Here is a 25,806-nt window from a genome sequence, read left to right on the forward strand (position 1 = left end):
AAAGTAATTACTTAGGTACCTTCACGAAAATAATTAAGTACACAATACTTTAGAACCATGTCGCATTGCCTTATTTGACTTTTTTTTTCGACGTGACTTATTGTACATTTGCCGCAGATGGCATGAACTACTTGGCCGGACAAATGGGGAGCGCTGAAGGCTCTCACCCGGTACAACATTTAAGACAACAGGCCTGAGGGTGCCTGGGCGCGAACCTATCAGGGCGTCGTCTGAGAGGAAAAATATTTGAAAGAATTAATCGACCCTAGTGGGTAGATAGCGATAAGCGCTGATTGAGGGAAATCGTCGACGACGCCGGCGGGGTCGGTATCGGGGTCCTGAAGTATTTGGTGTCGCGAGCTGATTGGCTGCCTCTATGGCGTGAGTAATCGGGTCATCGGGGGCGTTATTTGACATAATAATAAACAAACTCTCATTATGTCAAAAATGTCAGATATGTGTTAATGCGACAGGGTTCTAAACTGTGTTAGTACGATTAGAATGACAGCAGGTTGCGTAGTACCTATATTAGAAATCAGTTAAGAACATAACCTTTTTTTTGCTCTTTTTTATTGTTTTTAATGTGAAGTTCTGCAAACCCCGATAGTGATTACGGCCATGCATTGTGTCTGTCATTTGTTTGATATCTACATTATTTATTCCCCAATACCCTTAACTGTTCACACAATTGAGTTTCGCTCCAGTCCGAAACAATTCGTGTTTTCATTGAGCATATTTTTCGATAATCAAATTACTGCAGTGCGGGCACGTCGGATAAATAAAAAAAAAAACATCGAAAGCAATACACAAACGGGTTTGTTACGTTTTTCGATGTAATTCAGTTTTCTATTTCATCTGTAAACATTGCGTTTTAATTCAATGAAGTCAAAAATGAACACGGTAAAATTCGATGAGGTTTAAAACATATTGCGGAGATATTACTAGGTACAAGCTTACATCGTACCACACAGGTATATTATTATGGAGAAGACGGCGCGCGCGCCTTTTTGTAGTACCAACAGCCCGCACCAACCTTCTGTCAAAAGACTCATTCGTTCGGACCATGCGCACAGTAAATGAGATAGCCGAGAGAGTGGATTCGTTTTCGTGTTTCATTCACAAAAAAAACTACGCGTGTAATCTGTTAAAGTTAATAAAAAATGAATATTGTACCTTACAGTAATAATTGTTATTAATTTTAAATATTTATAAATAAATTCCAATCTGTCGCATTAGGCTAGCCTGTAAAGACAGTCGTTGTGAGATTTCTTCTTCTTCTTCTATCGTATGGGCTGAGAGGTTAATTACCAACCTTGTCAACCCTGGTGTCAGGGTTATTATTGAGACGCCAAAGGCCCTGACATATGGCTCATGTAACGACTACTAACTTACATCATTAAGTAGTAACCGGGACCAAAGGCTTAACGTGCCTTCCGAAGGATCATCTTACTTTTTGACAATCAGGTGATCAGCCTGTAATGTCCTAACCAACCTAGGGATCACAAAGTTATTTTTGTGATATGTCTCCACCGGGATTCGAACCCGGGACCTCCCGATCGTGAGCCCAGTGCTCAACCACTAGTCCACGGAGGCCGTTAGTTGTTGTGTGTAAAAAGTAAATTAATAAATCAAGTGTCAATCATCCGTTGTAATCGAGGGTCTTCTCTTTACGTGCACAAATCAACTTTTTTGACGTGACTTATTGTAGATTTACCGCAAATTGCATTAAGTACTTTGTTGGACATATGGGGAGCGCTGAGGGATCTCACGTGGGACAAAATTTAAGCCAATACGCCTGAGGGATCCAGCTGGGCGCGTATCTCGGCTCAGGGCGACGTCTGAGAAGATTATCGGGGTGCTGAAGTGTTTGTTGTTGCGAGCTGACTGTCCGCCTCCATGGCTAGAGTAATCGGGTCGGCCGAAAGCAACGAAGCCTGCTTTCTTGTAGCTTTTGTCATAGAGCCTGCCGCGAAATTATACGTTGCGGATTTTGTCGAGTCTCGTCACATCCACCGAACCGCATTCTCTACTTGGCCGATCAAATCAAATTATCCTCCGAATACCCTATTAATACATAAACCTATATACGTCCCACTGCTGGGCACAGGCCTCCCCTCAATCAACCGGAGGGGATATGGAGCATACTCCACCACGCTGCTCCACTGCGGGTTGGTGAAGGTGTTTTACGGCTAATAGCCGGGGACCAACAGCTTAACGTGCACTCCGAAGCACGGAATCATCTTAGTTTTTCAGGCAATCAGGTGATTCAAGCCTGAAAAGTCCTTACCGAACAAAGGACAGTTTCACAAAGTGATTTCGACCATGTCCCCATCGGGAATCGAATCCGGACCTCCAGATCGTGAGCCTGACGCTCTAACCACTAGACCACGGAGACTGTTTTAGACGAACCCTATTAATAATGTAATACAAACCATATCGTCAAGTTATCGATGGCGACTGTTTTGAAAAACGAACAACAGTCGCCGCTTGGTGGGAATACACAATATGGCGGACACGCGTGATTTACGCGCGTTCGGATATTGTTGAAATTCGCGTCGATAGCGCTTTTGTTTTGCCGTCTGCCTTCTTATCGCGGCTAGAGAGGGGATCGTCGATAGATTTATTCCATTTTCGAATTTCAACGGTTTTATTTTGCGTATTTGTGAATTCTCTTGTTTTTAAATATAATTTAAATTAATACCTAGAGTACGTATTTGTAATAATTATAATTAGGTACACCTGTTTTTGACGTGAGGTAGGTTAGCTTTTAACCGGGTATTTTGGTTGGTAGACCACCAGCACCAGCAGCGTGGTGTAGTATGTTCCATATCCGAGAATCGCCTTATTAAACAGAAACTATAAAAGAAAGGTTACTTACAAGGTAAATGACTATTTAGAAGATAGTGCCTTTGAACCAATATTAGTCATAGTCATTAATGGATAATAATAATTACACGTCACAGATATTATAAATTCAATTAAATTCAATTTATACTAAATATTATAAAGGAATTCAATTACATAGTCAGCCTAATTACTAAAATGGTATTACATTTTTTTTAGGAACGGACAGGCCCTCTGCCGAGGTTTATCTGAGTTTAAGTTACAAAGTTTAAGAAGCTGCAGTTGTTTTAGATGGATGAGACGTTTGACATAAAATATATGTATTATAAAAAATGTCCATTCAAAGCGTAACGATGTTACCACCTAAACAAAGTTTTTTTGCATATGACTCTGCCTAAACATTTAGACGTTACGGGCGCGAATTGTCTCTATATCTGTCTGTCGAATATCTTAGACTTGGTTAAATTATTGCTGGCTACCTGTCATAAATAACTCCTTAATAGCTGCCATTTATCAATACTATTCGGACAATTAAATTGTGTAGCTAACTGAAACATGATTTATTAACTATAATATAATAATCTGGTATTTATAACTATATAACGAAATGTCACAGTGAGTAAATTAATTGTGTTACCTATATTATTTTTAATTGATAGGTAAACAATTTTTCAACAAAGAATTCAGTCACACAGATCCTCAGCTCAGGACTATAGACCAATTTGGTAGTCAGAGGTACATCCACCACAGGATGAAATAAGTACCCACACCTGATGAACTAAGTAGGTAGGTACCCACAACTTCGTTTTTGTTGTTACTTATATAATAACTACTATAAATACTTACATGTTATTTAATAACTAGAGAAACACATTTAAATACGAGACATTTTTATCATTTACGTAGTCACTAATCTTATAATAAGCTTAACCGTATACATAACCCCAAAAAAGATGAATTTAATTTACTTAGTAAATATTTTTAATTTTTCGCCTAGGCTGTATAAACAAAAGGATTACTATATACGCGTAAAAATATAGGTGATACTGGTAACTGTGATAGGCCTTTTCGAGGAATCCGTGATAACCCTTTTCGGAGAACGCGCCTTTGTGTGTGAATGTGTTAATAACATCGACATCGATTTGAATATAGTGAGACATCTACCCTATTCGGTTCCTGTACAATTAGTTACATAAATAATTTGATGTTTTAATAGACTTCAAAAATTGAATTTCATTTTTTTTGGACGTTCGCTTTTGATGTTTTTGATCAAGTCAAGATTAATTACTTTTTAACATTAACGAAACAAAAACGAAGTTGAACGAATGAAAATGTATGGAATTGACCTATGTCAATTCCATACACCTATGTGTACGACGTAACATTTCGTTGGCTTCAATTGACATATAATACAATAAATTAAAGTAATTTGTACTTTAATTTAAGAAAATGACATTGTTAATAATATACTTACGCATTACGCAAAAATACTACAATAAAATAAATAAATAAAATCACGCCTATTTTCCGTAAAAAAGGTACAATAGACATTAAAATATTGTTTCTGTTCACAATATATATGGCTGAGTGTACTTGCGACGAAAAGGCAAAATATTAAATGCATCACAATACCGTATCGTGCGTATATAGGGCTTTGAGCGCATAATCTGGTTGGGATGGTGAAGCGATGCGATATGGTACAGTCCACGTCGAAAATACGTGCTGAAATTTTAATGTTCGGTTTGACTGACACGATGACTGAGCTTGATGCATTTTGTCTGGATTGGATGCAAAAAAAAATATTTTTTTATATCCTGTAGTCGGATACGAAAAGTAGTTGTTTGAAAAATAATAGTTATTTGTTTTATAAGAGTGGAAAGTTACGTTATTAATGAAATGACTATACCGAGTTTAAATTACGAACTAGCGAAGTAATCTAGAATTGAATCACGAGCATAGCTAGTGATTATAATATAGACTACTAAGTGCAGTACTGAGTAATTTAAAACGCGAGTCATAAAATAAATTTCCTCTCGTATGAAATATACAACTTCACTTCTACGAGCAAGAAAGTTTGGTATTCTATCTTCTTCTTTTCTTCTTTAATTTATATTATCCCCTGCTGAGATGTGAGGCTCCAGCAACAGATATCCACTCCCACACACGCTATATTTTGCTTCCTCTGTAGATTGCTCCCATAACGTCACGAGCCTTTAATTCTCAGCCAACCGAGCGCCGCCACCTTACTTTGGGCCCCCTTTTGAGTTTATAGTTTATATCACATTACTAATTTAAGAGCCACGCTCTTGTCGATGTAGCTTTCTCCATGGTACTTTTTATGGAAAATTAGGGTAGTGGTTTCGCTCTTGCCTTCCCCCCGCTGCACTCTGTCTGAGTGGGATGGCGCCCAGATTAGTCTATTTCAATGCCGTACTAGGACTCCTGTCCTCCGCGTCTGAATAGTACTGACAGTGACTGCTGCCCTCCGTCAGGTTCCAGTTATAGTTTATATATTATAACTGAATTCATGCAGCATAACAAACCTGTTTTCTCAATTTTATTTGAGTAGAAGACAACTATAATCATAACTGGACGCACTGGACGGGCAGGTATGTTGTACCACGAGTCAACAACTACTTCGGTGACAGAACACTTCGTAAACGCATACCGTATCTGTACAACATGCTGCCGGTCGACATACGTCAGGAGTGCAATATAAATAAATTTAGAAAATCTTTATTTAAACATCTCATGCAAAAGATCTCTTAGCTGTAAGTTAACTTTAAGTATCTTAAACATAATAACATTAAGCGAACTCCACTCCCACAGACAAACCGAGGAATTGGTTTTGTGGGGTTTTTATTGTACCCATATTTTCTGTATTTCTCATGAAAAATAAACATTTTACTTTTTTTTTTTTTTTACTCATGTTTCGCGTTATTCCTATCACAAAAATATTCCAAATAATGCTGAAATTTCTTTCAGACATTCGGCATGACATAATATTGTTTAAGTATTTCATGAATAACATTTTTATGTAAGTATGTCAAGTTGCTGCTGGTTCGGTGGCTACTAGTAGTGGCTGCTAATTCCAGTAAACACCATCTAATTTTATTTGAAGTTATATCTGTCATTTTCTCATCCGCCGAAAAGCAAAGGGACGGGTAATCGGCAAGCATAAAATTTATGGAACACACGTCAATTTTAAGCACAAATCTAAAATAACCCTTTAAAAAAATTGCATTGGCTAATAACCCGACAGAATTATATTGACAGCTCACGTCAAACGGTTTGCATACCAGCGAGATAGTTTTTGATTCGCCGGGGTTATTCATTCATTTACTCATTCTTTCCAAAATTAAGACCTGTCAATCATCCGTCCCTTTCTTTTTCGGCAGATAAGAAAATGACAGGTATAACTAAAAGTAAAATTAGGAGGTGTCTGCAGGAATCGGGGACGTGGATCCGTTAAACTATAATACATTTAAACCTGGGGGAAAGTAGATTTTCTATAAAAGCAAAAAAACTGTGCTAGTATTTCACTCACTGTCATTTCTTTAAAATCTACCAATAGACATAATATCTACCAGGATGTAAATAGAACAATTTGAACACATGAAAATCCGACCACATCTGTCGAAAAAAACCTATCAAAAACTAACCGAATAACCGAAACAATGGCTGTTTTTTTTTCCGCCGCCATATTTCTTTGTGTTAGTCCATTCCGTAGAATATGGAGCTGCGTATAAAATGAAAAAAAAAGGAAAATATGCAGAACTAGGAAACAAATGACGAAAATAACGAGAACTAGGAAATAACATAAGGTAGTTGGAATAGTGTTGCGTTAATAATAATAAATCTTTGTTGCTTTTCTTTTAGATTTAGCTTCGAGTTGTGACACTGATATTCAAATATTTTTATTTTGTAGCTTTCATGAATCTTGAATATAGGTTACTTTTCACATTTTCTTTTTTTTGGCCTTACTTATTGTAGATTTGCCGCTTTAACTACTTCGCCGGACAAATGGGGAGCGCTCAGGGCTCTCACCCGGTACAAAATTTAAGACAACAGGCCTGAGGGTGCCCAGTTGGGCGCGAACCTTGGCTCAGGGCGTAGTCTGAGAGGAAGAATATTTGAAAGAATTAATCGACCCTAGTGGGTCAATAGCGGTACGCGCTGATTGAGGGAAATCGTCGACCACGCCGGCGAGGTCGGTATCGGGGTTCTTACTTTTTCACAGAATTTTATCTGTACAAAGTAAAAGTGATTTATCTACATCGAAAATAATAATTTTGGTTGATAGTCCATCGTGCTATCTATCCACTGTGCCAGTGCTCCACAAAATCTTACCATAACATTTTTATTGCGTTTTCTAAAAGCTTAGCTTTTTATTATTAAAAATAATGCCTCATTATTGTTGTCTTCATTCTGGCTAAAAGCATACTGTCTTTTACGTTTATGTCCGATAATAATAATAAAGTGGAGGAATAAAAATAATAAACTTAATGCCGTCGCACGGAAATGCAAGGATGCTGTTTGAATATTCCAATTTGCATTTTTATTATTTTAAAATCCTTATTGTACACTCCATTTGGCTAGAATGAGAAAATGAGAATAATAAAAAATGAGATTATATCTGAGTTTTGCTTGAAAAATAATTATTTATAAATATCTTTTCATGTTTCGGGTACTAGAGTCTCGTAGTGTTTGATGTCTCGAGCTAATCTGCTGCCTCTAAAAGTAGAATAATCGATTAGACTGGATCCATTTTTTTTTTTACGTGACTTATTGTAGATTTGCCGCAGATGGCATTAACTACTTGGCCGGAATTAGACTGGATCGTATATTCCGTAATACTTACATTTAAAAAAATCCTTTTTGATTTATTAGTGGTTCAAGTTCCTTGTAAGTTATAATAAGATTACACATATGTCAATGAACACACATCACACACATCATCAGCCCATTAACGTCCCCACTGCTGGGGCACGGGCCTTCCCTATGGATGGATAGGGAGATCGGGCCTTAAACCATCACGCGGGGCCAGTGCGGATTGACGGTTATTAACGACTGCTAATGCAGCCCGGACCAACAGCTTAACGTGCCTTCCGAAGCACAAAATGTCAATGAACAAAATGTAATAATAAATAAATAAAAAGTGTTAATTAACTCACACCTGTAATCCATTAAAGAAATAAAGACACAGCCACAACAATGATAGGTAATGAATTTTGTATCAGGAAGCGAACCCAGACCTCCGGATCGTGAGCCCAATGCTTTAACCACTAGACCACTGAGGCTGTCAACACACCACCACCTTTCATTTTAGCAAAAAAAAAACAGATATGCCAGTGATGATTTTATCGCCTGATAAAGTTTTACTAAACATCAAAATAATTTCCTAATGTGTACACTATTATGATTATCAGTACTTTTTGAATTTTTTTGAATTTTTGATATTTACTATACTACAGGTACTATATTTTAATGTTGTAAATGTATATGTGTGTCGTAAATAAACTTTATTATTATTATTTATTATTATTATTATATTATCATGGTATAACAAATCAACGTATGCCTAATCCTATGAAAGCCGCCATTGCTGTCCATTTGATGACGTAAATGTTATGCTACAATTTTATTGCTTATTGATAATTTAGCGAATTACTGAGTAACGTACTTAATAACTATCATTTGTCATATAAGTACATAAAAATCTTTAAAACTGTAAGCAAATCCTTTAAATTAAAAACTAAATGTCGTGGGTTATTTACTTTTTACAAAATTGAAATGTTAACTGTCACTTTTGTGCGTACCTTATACTAAAATGACGGGGTCAGCTTAAAATATTGATAAGACTATCTTTTGTTAAGCGATTCGATTCGTTAATACATTGAGCCACAAATTAAAATGCCATTACTTTGAAGGATTATTAATTAACTAATCACGATAAATTCCAGACGATGTATTATATCTTTGAGAAAATGATAAACCAAAAATAAGATAGTGTATAAAGATAATAAAAAGTATTCGTAGGTAAATAAAATTAAAAGATATTCATTGGTGTACAGGTAGCGGCGAAGAAATGAATATCAAACATATTTTTTTAATTTTCACAATAATTGCAGCTACGAATGCTGTGAAGAAAAGTTATGAAGGATATAAAGTGTATAAAGTGATTCCGAAAACAGAAGATGATGTAAAAATTTTGAATATCGTTCAAGAATTGGGCATTGGAGAATTTTGGGATGACAATGTCAGTGTTAAAAGTGATGCAAAAATTATGGTGTCAAGGGACCTTCAGAATGAGTTTCTGACACAAATGGAACAAGCCCAAATTGAAGTTACAGAAGTGATTTCTGATTTACAGAAGTAAGCATACTCCTATTTTAATATTTATATTTAAGGATACCTTGCTGCATATTGAGCTCTCACTCTAGAGATATGATAAAAACCGTTGTAAGAGATAAAACAGAGCAAACTTTTATTCAAAAATACAATAAATTATCTGATTTGAAAAAATAATTCATTGCGTAAATGGCGCAGTATCATTAGTAATAAATATGGGTGTAAATATTGGAAAGTGGTCAGAGATACATTCATCGCATGATGAACTGAGTATCTACGCCTAGTTGAGCTTTCTACGCGACCAACGTGATAGGTTGTGAGCAGGATCGCCGAGTAACTACTCCGATTGAGAACAAAGACGAAAGTTTGTGTTATGACAATATTTTTGCGGTTTGTTCTCCCACACATGAAATGAAGTATCATTTCAACTTAATAAGGGTACATTGTTCAGTTCATAATTTGCATAATATAATTAATTTCAGAGTCATAGATGACCAGCTAACACCAGCAAAGCCAAAATCGCGTTTCGAAAGGGAAAGCTTCCACTCGATGTCATGGGACCGATATTACTCTCTGTCTGAAATTCATGCGTGGCTAGATCAGCTTAACACCAGTTACCCTAATATTGTCCAAACAGTGACCTGGGGACGAAGTAACGAAAACAGAGAACTGAAGGGAATCATCATCAATTATCACCCGCAAAGAGCAGGTCAGCTTAAAGCTGTGATAGAAGGAGCAGTACATGCCAGGGAATGGATCACTCCAGCAACTGCTACTTGGATTATCAAAGAGTTTTTGACAAGCAACGATCGAGAAGTAAGAGCTTTGGCTGAGGGTTTCGAGTGGCACATCTTACCTGTTGCAAATCCTGATGGATATTCGTACACGTTTACTAATGTAAGTTATCCCTTAAAATATATTTATTACTTTATGACAGCAATCAATTTATCAATCAATAATTCTTTATTGCACAAAAACATAAACTCAGGACATATACAGATGAATAAAATAAGGATAATAGGCGGCTGTATTGCTAAACAGTAATTTCTGCCAGGAAACCTTACGGTGAAAGAAGTTTATGCATTGGAGAAAGTAACTAGCCTTGTGAATACTTCTACCCTTTGAATGAAAGTTATTAGTAAGATAAGTAATGAAGAAACTTTCAACATCAAATGACATTAATCATGATTGCAAATTAATCATATTCAAGTAAAGTCAGAAAACTAAGTAAATAAAATCTAGTATGATAAGTCTTAATTTTTTGATAAGTCTTAGTTATTGATGTATTTTATGATAATATAGTTGGTGTTCTAAGACAGGCTTCGGAATCTTGCTGTGTACGAAATGTTAAGTCTACCTTGAAGCATAAATGTGTTAAAGGATGGAATAAATATGTTGCGGAAGCCCATAAACAAGCTAGACTGGACTTTCAAATGTATGTTTTGTATGGGAGGCCGGAGTCGGGTCCCATTTGTGATCGCATGAACCTTAGCCGTAAAATTTTTAAATCGAGATTAAAATTTTGTCAACGTAATCAGGAACGGATTAAATTGGATATTATAGCATCCCAACATAAGGCAAAACAATTTGGAAAGTTTTGGAAAAGCACTAAGAAATTGAATGAGAAAATGTGTATGCCGGTTAGTGTGGATGGTAGTAGCGATCCAAAAATTATAGCTAATACTTTTAAAGAATATTTCCGGATTGTTAGCCCGTTGGAGCATGTTGAAACTTCTACAGATGTTAAGTCGTGTTATGTGGAAAACCCTGTTAGAGTAACTAGCAAGGACATAGTTTCAGCTATTATGAACATGAAAAGAGGTAAATCTCCAGGACACGATGGGCTCAGCATCGAGCATCTACAGCATGCAGGTATTCATATAAATGGACTCTTGTCTATGTTGTTCACGTTCTGTTTGAGACATAGTTATTTACCACCAGAACTAATGAAGACTATTGTTGTCCCACTAGTTAAAAATCACACAGGTGATCTAGGAGACAAAACTAACTATAGACCAATCTCATTGGCTACAGTGATAGCAAAAGTATTGGATAGGGTTTTGGATGTTAATCTCAGTTCGCGGATTGGTTTGCATGATTTACAGTTTGGGTTTCGTGAAGGGTTATGTACAGAGAGTGCAATCTTAGCCATGAAGTACACTATTGGGTATTACACTAAAAGAAGTACACCAATTTACGCTGGTTTCCTGGATCTTTCTAAGGCATTTGACCTGGTGTCATATGATATACTGTGGGCGAAACTGAGGGATGCGGGTGTTTGTTCTGAAGTTGTCAATCTGTTGTCATATTGGTATAAAGGTCAAAAGAATGTCGTGAAGTGGGCTAAGAGTTGCTCTGATGAATACAGTCTGAACTGTGGCGTTAGACAGGGTGGTTTAACATCTCCAAGATTATTTAGTTTGTATGTAAACCAGCTGATTGATGAGCTCAGCAACATGCATGTGGGATGCAGAATAGACAATGTGAGTGTTAATAACATTAGTTACGCTGATGACATGGTGTTGCTGAGCCCATCTATCGGCGGGATAAGGAAGATGATACAAACATGTGAAGCCTATGCTCTAAACCATGGGTTGAAATACAATGAGCAGAAATCTGAATTTATGGTCTTCAAAAGTGTTAGACAGGTAAACAATGTTCCACCTATTTTACTCAATGGGGTACCGTTGAAGCGGGTGACGCATTTCAAATACTTGGGGCACATTGTTACTGAAGACCTAAAGGACGACTCTGACATTCAGCGAGAGGGCAGAGCATTGTCGGTGCGTGGTAATATGTTGGCCTACAGATTTGCTCGTTGTACACTGGGTGTTAAGTTAACGCTCTTCAAAGCATATTGCCAAAGCTTTTACACGAGTGGTCTGTGGGCTGCCTTTACGTTGAAATCGTACAATGCTTTGCGAGTACTCTACAACAATATTTTCAGGATTCTGGTGGGGCTCCCACGTTTTTGCAGCGCATCAGGTATGTTCGCAGATGCCAACATAGATGATTTCTATACAATCATGCGCAAAAAGACTGCTTCGGTGTTGTTGCGAATGCGGGGGAGCGATAACGGAGTCCTGAGGATGATTGCCGAGAGGATGGACTCGGCTGTTCTACGTCGCTTTACCGACTTACATGTTCATAAGCGCGTAAATCGGTAAAGGGGCCTAAACTTGTTTGATTGTCTTATTTACTCACTAACATAGATACTAAGTTTGTGTAACTACTAACATCTTATGGACAATCTTAGTCTGAAATAAAATATTTTTATTTTTATTTTTATTATTTTTTTTTTTTTTTTATTTTTTTTATTTTTTTTTTTTTTTATTTATTTTTATTTAATAAAAAGACGTAATAATATAATATCAACTTAAGCTCACAACTATATCCCCAGGGTAGTCAGAGGTACATCCATTGCAAGATGAACTAAGTACCCACACCTTACCCAGCGTTCCGTTAGATCATCGTAGAAAAAGAAGTAACTACTAAATAATATTTTTATGTTCATTACAGAACAGAATGTGGAGAAAAAATAGAAACACGAGCTACAACCGGACGTGCGCAACCAATGTTGATGATGACATGAGCAACGGTGTTGACTTAAACAGAAATTTCGATTTCAATTGGATGAGTAAGTTCATTTTGAGGTTAAAATTGAATTTTGACAAATTGTCTGACAAGATTTTGCTTTGGTAATATCATAATCCGATACTTTTTCATTCCTACAATCCTTCTTAATTCCTACTTTTTTACGACATAATTATCTTAAGATCAATACTACTCTACTCCAACAAAACGTTTTTTCGACATGACTTTTTTACATAAATTGATTCAATGTGGCCTTTTCAGCCAAACAACCTCCGTGGTCTAGTGGTAAGAGCGTTGGAGTCACGATCTTGAAGTCTGGGTTCAATTCCGTCCAATCCGTTGGGGACATTTTTTTTGACGTGACTTATTGTAAAGGAGAATGGGCGAATCTGGTCCAAGAACCTCCACTGATGAGACTTATATGTAATGAAAGCTTATGCTTTCTCTATGAATCTGGCAAAGTTCTATCAGATTCTGTCCCGGGGTTCTTTTTTTACGGCCATGTTTGTCCTGGCTAAAAATGTGATAAAATACAGTGGGAGCTAAAATCGACTCAAGATTTCTTGCTGGATAACTAAGTCTACATAAATAATTATGTATCATATTGTATATCATTTTAAAGAGGATCTTTTCCAGAATCCGAAACATAAAAAAAAAAACAAAAAAAGTCTTTATGTAAGCGAATTATAGTCAATTTGCATCTGCAGCGCCATTGTTTCTCGGTAGCTAAGTTCAAGTTTCATGCTTTTTACCTCTTCCAAAAGTATCTTACCGATTTTTTTTATATTGCTTCCGGAATTTGATCTGAGTGATAATAACAAGAAAAATAAATAGACACCTCTCCGATAGAGACCGCCTAAGCTATTGCATATTGCAAGAAATCGTCATCATTAGCAAGTCATTACGGTATTGCATATTATAAGCTTATCAGCAACTTGGAACTTGGTCCAAGAACCTCCACTGGTGAGACTTGCATGTAATGATAGCTTATACTTGTCCTATGGTTCTAGCAAAGTGCTATCAAACTCTGTGCTAGGGTTTTTTTACGGCCATGTTTGTCCTGAGTGTACAGTAGTCGACTGCAAAATCACCTCAGGATTTGTTGTCGAAAAACTATTTAACTAAGTCTATATACATAATTATTATATATCATAATGTATATCAATTTTAAAGGGGAAGGTTATCAGAATCAGAAACACAAATAAAAAAAATGCATTATGTAAACGACTTTTAGCCAACTCACGTCCGTAGCACCATTTTCTCAGCAGCTACGTACGAGTTTCGCGCCTTCCAACCTTTCCAAAGGAGCCCAATCATTTTTTCCTTCTTCTGATATTGCATTCTTAACCTGACAAGTGACAACAAAGAAAAAAAAATAAAAAAAATAAGAAGAAATAAAATAGATACCATTCCGATAGAGGCCGCGTAAGCTATGGACCTATTGCAAGATAACGTACTCAAAGGTTAGTCATTATAATCCAACAGACGTAACATGATTAGAATGCGGGAGGACGCAAATGTAGTATGTTTTCTTTCACCACAATCTTGTTTTATTAATCCAGGCTTATATCTTGTCTTATAAACAATGCCGAATGGTGCAACAAACGTATCGTAAACGTAAGGTTGCCTGGTAGTAATTGCTACCTTGGCAATAAAGCCGCCTTTTGCACCAGTTATTGCCTGAACTTGTTTAATAAATGTGTTTCTTTTGTATACAATAGAGTCATTATATTGCATCTTGATTAGAATGACTTATTTCTTGTTTCTCTCGTACTAAGCTGTATACTGTTAGTGTTAAAGAGACACATATTTCGTCTCTTTCGCATAAGGCGATGTACTACTTTTCCGTCCCGCCGCATTCTAATCATGTTACGTCTGTTGGATTATAATGACTAGCCTTTGAGTACGTTATCTTGCAATAGGTCCATAGCTTACGCGGCCTCTATCGGAATGGTATCTATTTTATTTCTTCTTATTTTTTTAATTTTTTTTTCTTTGTTGTCACTTGTCTGGTTAAGAATGCAATATCAGAAGAAGGAAAAAATGATTGGGGTCCTTTGGAAAGGTTGGAAGGCGTGAAACTCGTACGTAGCTGCTGAAAAAAATGGTGCTACAGACGTGAGTTGGCTAAAAGTCGTTTACATAATGCATTTTTTTTATTTGTTTCTGATTCTGATAACCTTCCCCTTTAAAATTGATATACATTATGATATATAATAATTATGTATATAGACTTAGTTAAATAGTTTTTCGACAACAAATCCTGAGGTGATTTTGCAGTCCACTACTGTACACTCAGGACAAACATGGCCGTAAAAAAACCCTAGGACAGAGTTTGATAGAACTTTGCCAGAATCATAGGACAAGTATAAGCTATCATTACATGCAAGTCTCACCAGTGGAGGTTCTTGGACCAAGTTCCAAGTTGCTGATAAGCTTATATGCAATACCGTAATGACTTGCTAATGATGACGATTTCTTGCAATAGGCAAAAAAAATAGCTTAGCCGGTCTCTATCGGAGAGATGTTTATTTATTTTTCTTGTTATTATCACTCAGATCAAATTCCGGAAGCAATATAAAAAAAATCGGTAAGATACTTTTGGAAGGGGTAAAAGGCATGAAACTTGAACTTAGCTACCGAGAAACAATGGCGCTGCAGATATAAATTGACTATAATTCGCTTACAAAAAGATTTTTTTTGTTTTTTTTTATGTTTCGGATTCTGGAAAAGATCCTCTTTAAAATGATATACAATATGATACATAATTATTTATGTAGACTTAGTTATCCAGCAAGAAATCTTGAGTCGATTTTAGCTCCCACTGTATTTTATCACATTTTTAGCCAGGACAAACATGGCCGTAAAAAAAGAACCCCGGGACAGAATCTGATAGAACTTTGCCAGATTCATAGAGAAAGCATAAGCTTTCATTACATATAAGTCTCATCAGTGGAGGTTCTTGGACCAAGTTTCATACAAAAGTGCCCATTGTCATTTGCCGCAGATGGCATTAACTACTTGGCCGGACAAATGGGGAGCGCTGAGGGCTCTCAACCGGTATAAAATTTAAGACAACAGGCCTGAGGGTGCCCAGTTGGGCGCGAACCGTTATTGTCGAAATCACTTTGTGAAGCTGTCCTTTGTTTGGTAAGGACATTGCAGGCTTGAATCACCTGATTGTCCGAAAAAGTAAGATGATTCCTTGGAGGACACAATATTGCGACAGGCGTTGGTCCCGGCTACTAGCCGTAAAACACTTTCACTAACCCGAAGTGGGGCAGCAAGGTGGAGTATGCGCCATACACCCTCCGTTTGATTGAGGGGAGGTCTGTGCCCAGAAATGGGAACGTATATAGGTTGTTTATAATGCGTAAAGTAAGAGATGATAATAAAAATATCAATGTTTTCAATTTTCCAGGCATTGGAGCATCGAATGATCCTTGCTCAAACACATTTGCTGGATCAGCTGGATTTTCGGAGCCGGAGTCCCGGGCCATATCGAACTACGTCCGGGATCTGAACAGTGACGGGCAGCTCATCTACTACCTTGCTTTCCACTCCTACACCCAACTAGTTATCGTCCCTTACAGCCACATTACTTCTGCTGACGACGTTTTGGAAGCTGAGAATTATGCCAATATGGTAAAGTACCTTTTTACCTGACTGCCAACAGAGAAGGGTATTTTTTTCGAGTGTATGTATGTCTATTTCTTTGTGGATTCCTGTAGCCTAAACGGCTTGATGAATTTTGATGTATGAGGTATCGTTAGATTCGTCTTGATCACGGGAGTGTTATAGAACACTTTTGTGATTCGTCAAGATTTCAAACAAGAGTTTTCATAATTAATATCGGCGAATAACATCGCAGACAGTGAAAATAGCGGAATTGTTAATTAATTATAAAGCCCCTGAAATAATAATAAGTAATGAAAATAAAGGAGGGACTGGAAAGAGCTTGCATGGGACATAGACTTGTGGAAAGATCTGGGGGACGCCTTTGCTTAACAGTGAAATCAAGTGGACTAAAACCTAATAATAATTTTAATCAAAATAAACTAAAGACAATGAGGACTTTCTAGGCTACGTTTCCCAAAAACAATACAGATGGCGTTGTACAGATTTAACGTGATAATTACCTATTTTACCAAGACAAATCTGTACCTATATACATATCTGTGTGGTATTTTTTTGGGGAACGTAGCCTGGAAAGTGCCTCGTTGCCGAATTATTTTTTTTTAATTTTTAAATGTTGCACTTTTCAGTTTGAAATTGGAGCGAGGTCTGCTGACAGATTGAGGGAACGTTTTGGAACTACCTACAGAGTTGGGGTGTCTGCTGATGTCATGTGTATGTATTGCTTCATTTCTTTATACAGGGTGTTAGTGACATCGTAACGAAAACTTTGAGGGATGATTCTGAGTTTTCCGTCGCAAAGTATGGAACGTAAAATAATTAAAAAAAAAAAAAAACAAAAAAACATGAATTTTTTGACAGGAAATTCCACTTGATATCAACTCAGAATCATTGTCTGGAGCATCTCCTTCAGAATTCGTTACGGTGTCACTAACACCCATACCTACTTGTATTTCCCGTATGTACTTGTACGGGGTGTAAGTGACATCGTAAGGAACACTGAGGGGGATGATTCAGCTGATTCATCATCAGCCGTACGACGCCTACTGCTGAGCATAGGCCTCCCCCAAGGATCTCCACGACGATCGGTTCAGCTGATTATTCTAAGTTAATATGAAGTGGAATTTTCCATCGCAAAGGTATAGAATTAAAAATATTTTAATAAACTAAAAAAAAAACATGAATTTCGCGACGCGAAATTCCACTTGATATTAACTCATAATCATGGTCTGAATCATCCCCCTGAGTATTCGTTACGATGTCACTAACACCTGTATATCTTCGGTTTGTTTGCGACACAACTAAATAGGCTCAAAGGAACATAGCATATTAGCTGTATTTTTAAATGTTCTCTTAAAATGTTTCTTCCTGATATTTTATCAATATTTTTAAAATCACAATTTTGAGACAACAATATTTCTTTTTCAGACCCTATGAGCGGTACCAGCTTTGACTGGGTCAAGAACGCTACTGATGTGCCAGTGTGCTTCCTTCTGGAGTTCCGAGACCTTGGAGAGTACGGTTTCTTACTACCCCCGGAACAGATTATCCCAAATGGCATGGAGGCTATGGACTTCCTTCTAGAAATGGACCAGACGACCAGGATATTAGGATATTATGACCCGGCCAGATCAGGATCAAACTCTTTATTTAAATCTTTGTTAGTCTTGGTTTTTAGTATTTTAGCAGCTTTAAATGCTTAAAGACACGTAAATAAAAAAAAAAGCAATCTGAACATAGATTAAAAAATGAATATTTATTTTTATTTTTGTATCGAAAGAAACATATTTGTAAGCCCTTAATATATGTTAGTATCAATTTGTAATTAATAATATATATTATATATATCGTGATGCACCTGTAAATAAATAAAATCTAAAACTAAACTATGTACTCATTATAATAATGATAATTTATTATGATTGTAATGTTCTTTCCATATCCCGGGACTATGGAGTCCCGGACTTTTCATAGGCGAGCGTGGAGCCGAGACCAACACGTAGAGGCGAAACAAATGTGGTGTAACACCAACCGGCGATTATCTCTGCGCTATGGGAGGACTATCAAACAAAGGGAATTGGGCTATTGGATTGGGGGTTAGTATAGTGGGATGCTGGGGCTATGGAGGACTATATGGCGCCTCATCATCACTAATTTAAAAGCCACGCTGTTGTCGGTGTAGCATTCTCCATGCTATTTTATAGGGAAAAATAGAGCAGTGGTTTCCCTCTTGCCTTCTGCCCCGCAGTACTCTGTCTGACGCGAGTAGAATGATGCCCAGAGTAGTCTATTTTAAAGCCGTACTAGGACTCCTGTCCTCCGCTTCTGAACGCCTGCCGCCTGTGTCTATGGCGCCTGTTCGATCAATATTAATAAACAAAGATACAATGAGCAGGCGATTACTCGCCACCCACTGGATGGGCCTATAGCATTATTCGTTTTTCACAGGGTCGGCTTACCAAACCTGAAGATTTGACAGGTCCAATTTTTTACACAAGCGCTTGCCTACGAAGGAAAAACCAGTCCAACAGGTTAAGTCTCATATCTCCAAAAAGGCATTTCTCGCGAATGTGGGTCTCCTCACGATGTTTTCCTTCACCGCTGAGCACGTGATAGTCATATATAAACATGAATTCAAAAACAAATTCGACAATCATTGGTTTAGGGATGTGCTGGATTCGAACCTGCGACCTCAAAGTGAGAGGCAAGCGTTCTACTAACTGGGCTACCACGGGTCCTGGATGGGCCTCTTATTAACTACAAGACAATACGTGTAAGTAATCATAAAAGTTAATAATGTTCATTAGAACACAGAACAGGCACAGGGGAAAAACTAAAAACTAAAAGTGAGCAAAGGCGGCCTAAAAATGTTTTAAATAAAAAAGAACCTAATTATAAAGTTAACTTTGACGAATTAATTAAAGTTGCAAAGTGACAGTTTGCTATTGTGTGGGCAAAGTTATAAGATTATCAAGAAATAATCAATTTTGGCGCGCGCCGTGCTACGTCGCGAACAAGTCTGATACAGGAGTTAGCGATACTGTTCTTAAGTTGGCGTGTGGCATAAGCGATAGCGTTTTGATAAATCCGATTAAAAAAAACGCGATTTTAAAAAAAATCTTCTTTTATTCGAATAAGACACCGGGAAGCAAAATAATGTCCAGTCTATTTTTAGCTGCACGATAAATCAAGGCAAGATGATTGGACACTTTATAAGAGACGACGAATTTATTAAAAACACCATGAAAAGGAAGCTACAAGGAAAGAGAGGAAGGGGAAGACCAAGAAGAGCTTAAATGGAACAAATTAAAGAGAAGGTGAACGTCGTATCTTATAACGATAGATAATAATGGAGAATGCTACACCGACAAGGGGTGGCTCTTAAATTAATAATGATGATGGTCAAGTAAGGAGGTGTTGCCATTTTTCAAACAGTAAAACTGCCACTTATAAAATAATAATCGACTTCATAAAATAATCTTAAATAAACTAGATTAATATTTGCATTATAATCTTAAAATATTTTTTTTTGCATCAAATTTTTATAAAATTTAATTTAGTATTTACGAATAATTTAACATTCCTAACATGAATATCTATTTGATTTTATATTGGTAAATGTATTTTTATTGTATTTAATCCAAGCCACTTAAAGCCTATGGCTTAAGCCACACTATTATCGCGATACTAAGAGACAATAGCGCCATTATTCCAAGCCGAGCCAGTTAACAATGAACCGAACACTGATTAAGCGGTTCTCTGCTGATCGTAAATTATTTTGTTCTTTACCATAGTAGTTCTGAGCATATTCATAGGATTAGCTACAGCGCCCTCTGTAGGACAATCCAGAGACAATCCAGACAACTTGCCTATAAACACATTGTCATGACGACGTATAAAAGTTTATAATTTGAAATATCATTTTTATTTATTTTTAAATATCATTTGAATCACCCCCGTGGTCTATTGGTTGAGCGTTGGGTTCACGATAGGGTCCTAGGTTCGAAACCCGGTGGAAACGTATCACAAAAATCATCTTATGAGCTCTAGTTTGCTTAGGAAGGCACGTTAAACCGTTGGTCCCGGTTATTTCTTACTGATGTAAGTACGTAGTCGTTACATGAGTCACATTCAGACCTTAACGGGTCAATAATAACCCTGAGACCACGGTTGATTAGGTTGGTAATCCGCCTCATAACCCGTAAGACAGAAGAAGAAGAAGAGAATTTTAGAATGCATTTTAAAAATTTTTGGCAAGAGCAGAAATACACTTACTAGCACACCATAGTTGCGCTATCGGTGGAAAATAGGCTAGTTTCCAACTAGTCAAATCAGTTACTTTTTAATAAACGTCAAATCACGAAATTACTATGGAATGTGTATGAAAAAGCAACCTGTGACACCATAGAAAAACGTGACAAAATTTCGCACTTATTATTTCCATTTTTCTTTATTAAAATTCATAAAAAAGTTAAATAGAAAAAACCTTTAGATCTGTCTTTATTTAGTAATCATAATGTCTTCATTATTCTTTGACCTAGGAAATCTGTTTTAACTAAGTTTAGGTATAGATATATAGGGTGTGGAGGAAGCAAGAGAAGTGTGTCAGGAATTCAGGATCGAAGCAAATGTAATTCCATAATCTCTGCTTACTCCGGTGGGAAATAGGCGTGAGTTATAGATATTATATAGTTGGACGTGTCTCCATTCCTGTATTCCAGAGGGACTATCCATTAAATAAATCCACCTGAAGGCAATTGAAAGGTTTCAATGGTGTGCATTGTCCTATAAAATATCCCCTTGAAATGATTTATGCTAATTTAGCGATATCTCCTTCGAATAGGCTGAATTTTATGGTTATTTCAATAATTGCTTGGATATCAGGATTTAAGAATGGAATGGAATGGAATGGTTATGGTGATTTAAAAGAATTCCGAAAGATGTAAGTATCGGAGTTCGAACCGGCTTTTTTTTTGACGTGGCGTTAACTACTTGGCCGGACAAATGGGCAGCGCTGAAGGCTCTCACCCGGTACAACGTTAAAGACATCAGGCCAGAGGGTGCCCAGTTGGGCGCGAACCTCGGCTCAGGGCGTCGTCTGAGAGGAAGAATATTGAAAGGATTAATCGACCCTAGTGGGTCGATAGCGATAAGCGCTGAATGAGGGAAATCGCCGACCACGCCGGCGGGGTCGGTATCGGGGTTCAATTCGAACCGGCGCTCCCCGATCTATGTACAATCAAAGAGCAAAAGTGCAGTCACTGAGCTCATCGAATTGTTTGTAAACGATGGTAAAATTATGAACCATTAGTTGTCATAATTATAAAATTTATGTTTCTGTAGATGTTTTTGGTCTATTACAGAAACGACATGTAACCAGAAGGTCTTAAGTGCAACCAGTTAATTTATTTGCAAGAAACTGATTGGACTTTTGCACTTTATCGTACCACAGGACCACATTGACTCTCACTATTAAATAAATATGAATCTAAATAGCTAGTCCTGCCAATACATCAAAAGCATTATGTCAACTGTTTCTGCTATCGTCGGAATCTGCGTCCTTTCGCATCGCCGCTATAGCGAATCGTCGGGCGACGTGCGCGTACGTGCACTGATTTATGCGCAGGCGCACAACACGCCAGCACTCGGCGATAAATATAATTGTGCCACTCTGACCCACCCAGGGAGCGGCCGCGGCAAGTGCGTAAGGGCCTTTGCATACAGGAACACTTGTTATTTGACAATTTATTTGTAGTGGAAGAGCGGGGCCTCCAAACACTGGCTATGTCGCTTAAATAGAGACCCAAATCCACCGGTAATTTAGGCTTTATTGTAAAAGAAAATAAACATTTTTCTTTTCGTTTTTTCAAGGAATTGTGTATATAATAATATACAGATTTATAAGTATGTCGCTTAAATAGAGACCCCAATCCACCGGTAATTTAGGCTTTATTGTAAAAGAAAGTAAAAAAAAACATTTAATTTTCATTTTCAAGGATTATATAAATAATATACAGGTTTAGATATGTTAGTGACATCGTAACGAAAACTTTGAGGGATGATTCAGATTATTATTCTGAGTTAATAACAAGTAGAATTTAAACAAAAATCATGAATTTCGCGACGGAAAGTTCCACTTGATATCAACTCAGAATCATGAGCTGAATCATGCTCCTCAGTATTCGTTACGATGTTACTAACATCCTGTACGTATAGGAGCGCCTTATTGCGGAAAAAAGTTTCAGGCAAGAAGTTAAAGTACTTATTTTGCCAATCATAATTACCTACTTTAGTTTATTACGTTAGTTGCATACTTTACCATTTTAGAGACAGCTGGCCGGCTGCCGAACGCCGAGCGTGCGCGGCCCTGGCGTCGCGTCGCCGCAGCGTCGGCGTCGCGTAGACGTCGCGCAGACGCCGGCACGTCGACGACACTCGAAAGACGCTAGTGTGGGGGGTCTCGTAATGCCATCAAAGGCAAGTTTTAAGTCACCTCAAAAAAAAAACGTATAAAAATATAAACTGCATTTCACACGTGTAAATAGCCCCTAACCAACTCCCAGTAGTACACAAGCAATGGCCTAGGAAGACTGTTACATCAACCGAACGCATGGCATTCTCCAGAACACGACAAACGAATAGCAACTCAGACTCAAGGATTTAAAGTAAGTGAATTGTAAAACAGATGTTTCGAGGACCCTTGTCGGACAACCTTGTACTTGTGGTTTCGTCTACATTATTGCCATGATAAGGAAATTCTAGAGATTATATGATATTATTACTTGTCTTCAGGACAACATTGCCAGATATACATTGCCCGTTAGTAGATAGCAAAACCGCGGGAATTTCTTAATGTTAGATATTAGTACTGATCCAGTATCCGGCCAAGTAGTTAATGCCATTTGACTCATGTACTAGTTCAAGATAAATTATGAAATTCTGATTACTAACTAAAAGCTAAACTAAAACTGTCTAAAACTAAGTAAAAACATTTTCTTTTTCTATTTATTTTTCTATGATGTTAGTGTGCTTTTTATTCAAAACAAATTCGACAATCATTGGTTTAGGTTTAGGCCACTGCTGGATTCGAACCTGCGACCTCAAAGTTAGAGGCAAGCGTTTTACCAATTTGGCTATCACGGCTCCACCAAATCACAGTGAACAGTGAATGATTCAGTCAGTGAGTGAGTGAGTGAGTTCTGATTTCACAGTGAGTAAGGGTGGTATTAATAAACGAATCTCAGTTGAGACTGCCCTCAAGATCTTGCTCAAGAGCTTGTTTCTATTTAAGAACTGTCACATTGACATAAAGGGCAGTCTCGAAGCTGTGATTATTTAATATATTTTTTAATTCTTTGTTAAATCGAAATTCGTACCGTTATAGAGAAGTTCAATTCACAACCTACAAAAAGTTGATATCACAGTTCATACACTTCATAGATAAAAAGGATTCGTTATATCTCTTTTCAAGCATAAAAGCTTTAATTAAAAGCATCCTCTCACCGTTCACCATAACTGAGCTCCACAAATTGAAGCCTCCATTTACCTTAGCTTGCACCGTTCTTTTTGTAAAAATAAACGGTTCCAGTTTTTGCCCTTAAATTTTCGCCTTCTTAAACCTAGAGGTATGGTAATGATGTTGATAATGACAACAGGCTCGTTAAAGCGAGTCTCCATAATAACTTCAGTGTTAATATCTTAAAGGGGAAGCAGCTGGAAGAACCATCACAAACAACATGTTTCAAGTCTCTTTCAAGAACGTAATGTTTTGAGACTTTTCAGTGTATTACAAAACGAAGACTAAAAAATAAACCAGGTTTAAAATATACCTAGAAGGACTTACTTACATTGACCAAATTGGAGATGTCCTTAGAAAAGGTTTAGTATGATCTACTCTTAACCGGCGTGCGTGTATGAAGCGATTGATGAATGTGGAGGAAGCAAGAGAACTGTGTCAGGATCGAAGCAAATTGAATTCTACAGTTTCTGCTTACCCCGGTGAGAAATACGTAGGCGAGAGTTTATGTATGTGTGTATGTGTTTACAATATAGTCCGTGTTACGAAAGTCCTATGGTCCTAACAAATGCATAATAATTATTATGACTTGTCAATTAGTTTCATTAAAATCCGTCGACCTTTTTTAGTGGCATGGGTTATTATTTTAAACCTAGTTTATCTTTAGTCTGCCCAACTGGGCACCCTCAGGCCTGTTGTCTTAAACGTTGTACCGGGTGAGAGCCTTCAGCTCTCCCTATTTGTCCGGCCAAGTAGCTAATGCCACCTGCGGTAAATCTACAATAAGTCACGAAAAAAATATATCTTAAGCGAATATGATTTCTGATTTCTAATTTTGTAATAACATTGTAGACGTCTTGCAATACAAGTAATGGGCATGTTGTAAAATTCGACAGAGGAATTGTTTTATTTCTTACATAATAGTAGTGATGTTCCGAATATCCGTATCCGTATCCGCGGATATCCGAGATAAAAAAAAATCCGTAACCGTATCAGTGTCCGTTACTTTTCACGCGGATCTTTTACGGATCTTTTTCAGGTGATTAAGTAGAATTATTAAATAAAAAACTATTAAATTCCATTCAGATTGTTTTTATTTTTTAAAATCAAATAGTTGGCACCTTTATATTGCAAACATTTAGATAGATAGATCTTTATAATGAAAGCAAGACAAAATATCACTTTAAGGCTCATAATATCCATCTTAGGACTTCGTAACAACAGTGGATGCAAATTTTTGTTTACTTGTGGCTCTGAACGTTAATTCTCCGCACCAATTCGTACCAGGCGCTGACCTCCCCCCCTTGGGTCATAATTTAGTTTTAAATGTCCGTATGCGCTAAGGATAAGGAAGACATTACAATGTAGGTCAGGGCTATCACGGATACCTATATCCATGATGATGGATGGATGGATGTTGTCTTGAAAATAAATTTAAAGCTCATGTGAAGCTTACCTTATGTGATTTACTGTTTATTTATTTATTTATTTACACAGACCACAGCAACAAAGTAATAAAGCTTATTATAAGATTAATGATTACCTAAATCTAAATGATAAAAATGCCTGGTATTAAATGTAAAGTAAAGTAAAGTAAAGTTTATTATTAGAATCCACAAATAGACAAATACAGTAACAATTGACTTATAGTTAAGAGTACAGCATGTGTTCCTCTAGTTATTGAATAATTTGTAATGTATATCTACATTGACTTGAAAGATGTTTTGCTCTTGAAGTTTCTTGTCATTTCTTCTCCTTTTACACACAACTCTTCAACACCTTGCGAAATTGCGTAGATTCAATAATGTTAAATAGACCTTCAACAAACGTTACAATTCTTAGAGGAGTTGATATTTATGCAGTTT

General features: G+C 37.0%; 1 protein-coding gene across 1 annotated transcript; it reads left to right on the top strand.

The window, feature by feature from the left end:
* Window positions 1-8,805: 8,805 nt before the first annotated feature.
* On the top strand, window positions 8,806-18,339 carry LOC126375278 (zinc carboxypeptidase-like). Its single transcript, XM_050022211.1, has 6 exons — window positions 8,806-9,219; window positions 9,678-10,092; window positions 12,715-12,832; window positions 16,211-16,434; window positions 17,055-17,139; window positions 17,854-18,339. Exons 1-6 carry the CDS (start codon window positions 8,933-8,935, stop codon window positions 18,126-18,128), a joined length of 1,404 nt encoding a protein of 467 aa, XP_049878168.1. The 5' UTR covers window positions 8,806-8,932; the 3' UTR covers window positions 18,129-18,339.
* Window positions 18,340-25,806: the final 7,467 nt, after the last annotated feature.

This window comes from Pectinophora gossypiella, chromosome 18 (genome assembly GCF_024362695.1).
Source record: "Pectinophora gossypiella chromosome 18, ilPecGoss1.1, whole genome shotgun sequence".
Classification (NCBI taxonomy): Eukaryota; Metazoa; Arthropoda; class Insecta; order Lepidoptera; family Gelechiidae; genus Pectinophora; species Pectinophora gossypiella.

Excerpts from the sequence above, each read along its gene's own strand:
- LOC126375278 (XM_050022211.1), top strand. The coding sequence starts at position 8,933 with ATGAATATCAAACATATTTTTTTAATTTTCACAATAATTGCAGCTACG. Across the intron at positions 9,220-9,677 it reads GTGATTTCTGATTTACAGAA|AGTCATAGATGACCAGCTAA; the intron begins GTAAGCATACTC and ends AATTAATTTCAG. Across the intron at positions 17,140-17,853 it reads GGTGTCTGCTGATGTCATGT|ACCCTATGAGCGGTACCAGC; the intron begins GTATGTATTGCT and ends TTTCTTTTTCAG.